We start from the raw sequence: 2,233 nt of genomic DNA on the forward strand, positions 1-2,233 counted from the left end.
GTGTGTATGTGTGTGTGTGTGTGTGTGTGTGTGTTTGTGTGTGTGTGTGTGTGTGTGTTTGTGTGCGCGTATGTGTAAGATTCATAAAGCTTATGAGGCTTAAGACTTATGTAACTCACACCCTGTGGCCCCTGGTAATATAGGTAAAGCTATATAAACTGAGGTTACCATTTTGTTCTGGAATTTCCAAACTACCGTGAAAAGAATTAATTGAACTTATTAGTATTTCATTGCCTTATTTTTCCAATGTGACAATAACTTCAACTTTGATATTATGACACTCTGTACATTCTATTTGCTATATTTCTAATGGTAGCTCGTTCTGCCCCTCTGGCATGTGTTACGTTCACCTTGGCATTGGACATTATGTTTAAAACTTCCCTTTTATCCATCAGAATATTTTATCTTTTCCATTTGGTCGTAAGCAGCCTGTATTTGAGCATCTCTTTTTTCCAACTTACTTAATTTATGTTTCATACTGTTACTTTTCAAAATCCTCGACCTGTATATAGGGTATAATATAAATATAGCATTTTAAAAAGAAAAAACAAACAAAAAAACCCCCTCCTCTTTTCGCCTCAATATATTTTACAAGAGACTTATAACTCTCTTCAAAAGACAGGTAGCTTGATTTAAATAATTTCACTACCATTTACCAGACTTGTTGTTGTTGTGGTTTTGGGGCTGTTTTGTTTTTGTTTTTTGTATCTGTCATTGTTAACAATGTTTTGCTTTATAAATTTCTGTGCAAAACCCAAATATATTATATGACAAATGGTTCTTAAAAGTATTTTATTATTTTATTTATTAAGACGGTGTGGATATGACTCGTGCATTATTTTCTCTTATGACGACGTCTAATAATATTTTCAACGCTCGACAGCTCTGGTGTGAAGAAGAGTATACAGTAGACAACAATAGTATAATAAGATTACGCTCCTTTTCGTCTTATCGGAGCATATACAGCTTAGTGACAGCTAAGAAACGAACAGGTCATTTCCGAAAAACTATTGATTTTCTGCCTTTTTTGTTTGGAGGGTGTGGAAGGGGTGTTTAAAAAAATGTTTTCAAGCTACTAATCAGTGTGACAATCCCATGTTTTCTTAATCAGCAGCAGTTGCGGTGAGTTGGTAGTTAAATTATAATTAAAAACAAAACAAAACAAAGAAAACTAATCATACTAGTTTTTGGTGGCTTCTCTTCATCAATCTTGTCGCCTTTATTCTTGTCTGATGTCTCCTTAATACTGTCTTTGTTGTCGTCCCTGATCTGTACGATGACCACAGCCAGCACCACCACAGCGACAAGAGCAAGGACCAGAACAAACAACAGCGCCTTCACCCCGCTAGACATCTTGTTCTTGTTGCTCTTCTCGCTCAGACTGTGTGGGATGAAGAGATGTAAGTGTGCAGAGTTAGACAGGCCGCGCGCGCACATACACACATAAACACGCACACACACACACACACACACACACACACACACACACACACACACACACACACACACGAACACAAACATATACACACACATGAACACACAGTCACATCCACATACATATATTTAGACACATGCACACATTCTCACTCTCTCTCTCTCTCTCTCTCTCTCTCTCTCTCTCTCTCTCTCTCTCTCTCTCTCTTTCTTTCCCCTTCTCTCTCTCTCCCTCTCTCTCCCCCTCACACACACACACACACACACACACACACACACACACACACACACACACACACACACACACGCAAAGACACATATAAAGACATGAGGTGGGAGGTTATATATATATATATATAAATATATAGGTAGAGATATATATATGTATATATATGTATAGATATATATATATATATAAATACTCACACGTACACACGAACAAACATAAATACGAAGTTATAAGACACTGTGTATTGGAAAGAGCGAAGCTTTAGAAATGTCGGACTTGCTCATTGCATCGCACCTTAGGATATCAGCTATGCTCATGGTGCGGTCAAAAAGTCATGGTACAACATTTTGTCTTTAAGTGGTGAAACAATGCCACCCTTTCATAGCAGGACCTGGCATCAATAGTTTGTCTCAACTTTAAAATATTTTTCAACAACACTTGAGGATAGTTTGTTTTCTTCATAAATAACATATACAATACCACAAACTTCCCATTTGTCTTACACATTAGCAGGTATAAAAGCTGATGACGAGTGAAAATGTAAAGAATTTGTGCTCCTACTTTGTAAAA

At 36.9% G+C, this 2,233-nt stretch overlaps 1 protein-coding gene across 1 annotated transcript in view; it reads right to left on the reverse strand.

Moving 5' to 3' along the window:
• Positions 1 to 2,233, reverse strand: part of LOC101846719 (neprilysin-1-like) — a 28,769-nt gene that overhangs the window by 25,511 nt on the left and 1,025 nt on the right. Inside the window, exon 2 of the mRNA XM_035968225.1 lies at positions 1,182 to 1,381. Coding sequence (XP_035824118.1) covers positions 1,182 to 1,381 — 200 coding nt within the window. The remainder of the gene's footprint in view (positions 1 to 1,181; positions 1,382 to 2,233) is intronic.

The sequence above is a fragment of the Aplysia californica genome, unplaced genomic scaffold (genome assembly GCF_000002075.1).
Source record: "Aplysia californica isolate F4 #8 unplaced genomic scaffold, AplCal3.0 scaffold00047, whole genome shotgun sequence".
In the NCBI taxonomy this organism is placed as follows: Eukaryota; Metazoa; Mollusca; class Gastropoda; order Aplysiida; family Aplysiidae; genus Aplysia; species Aplysia californica.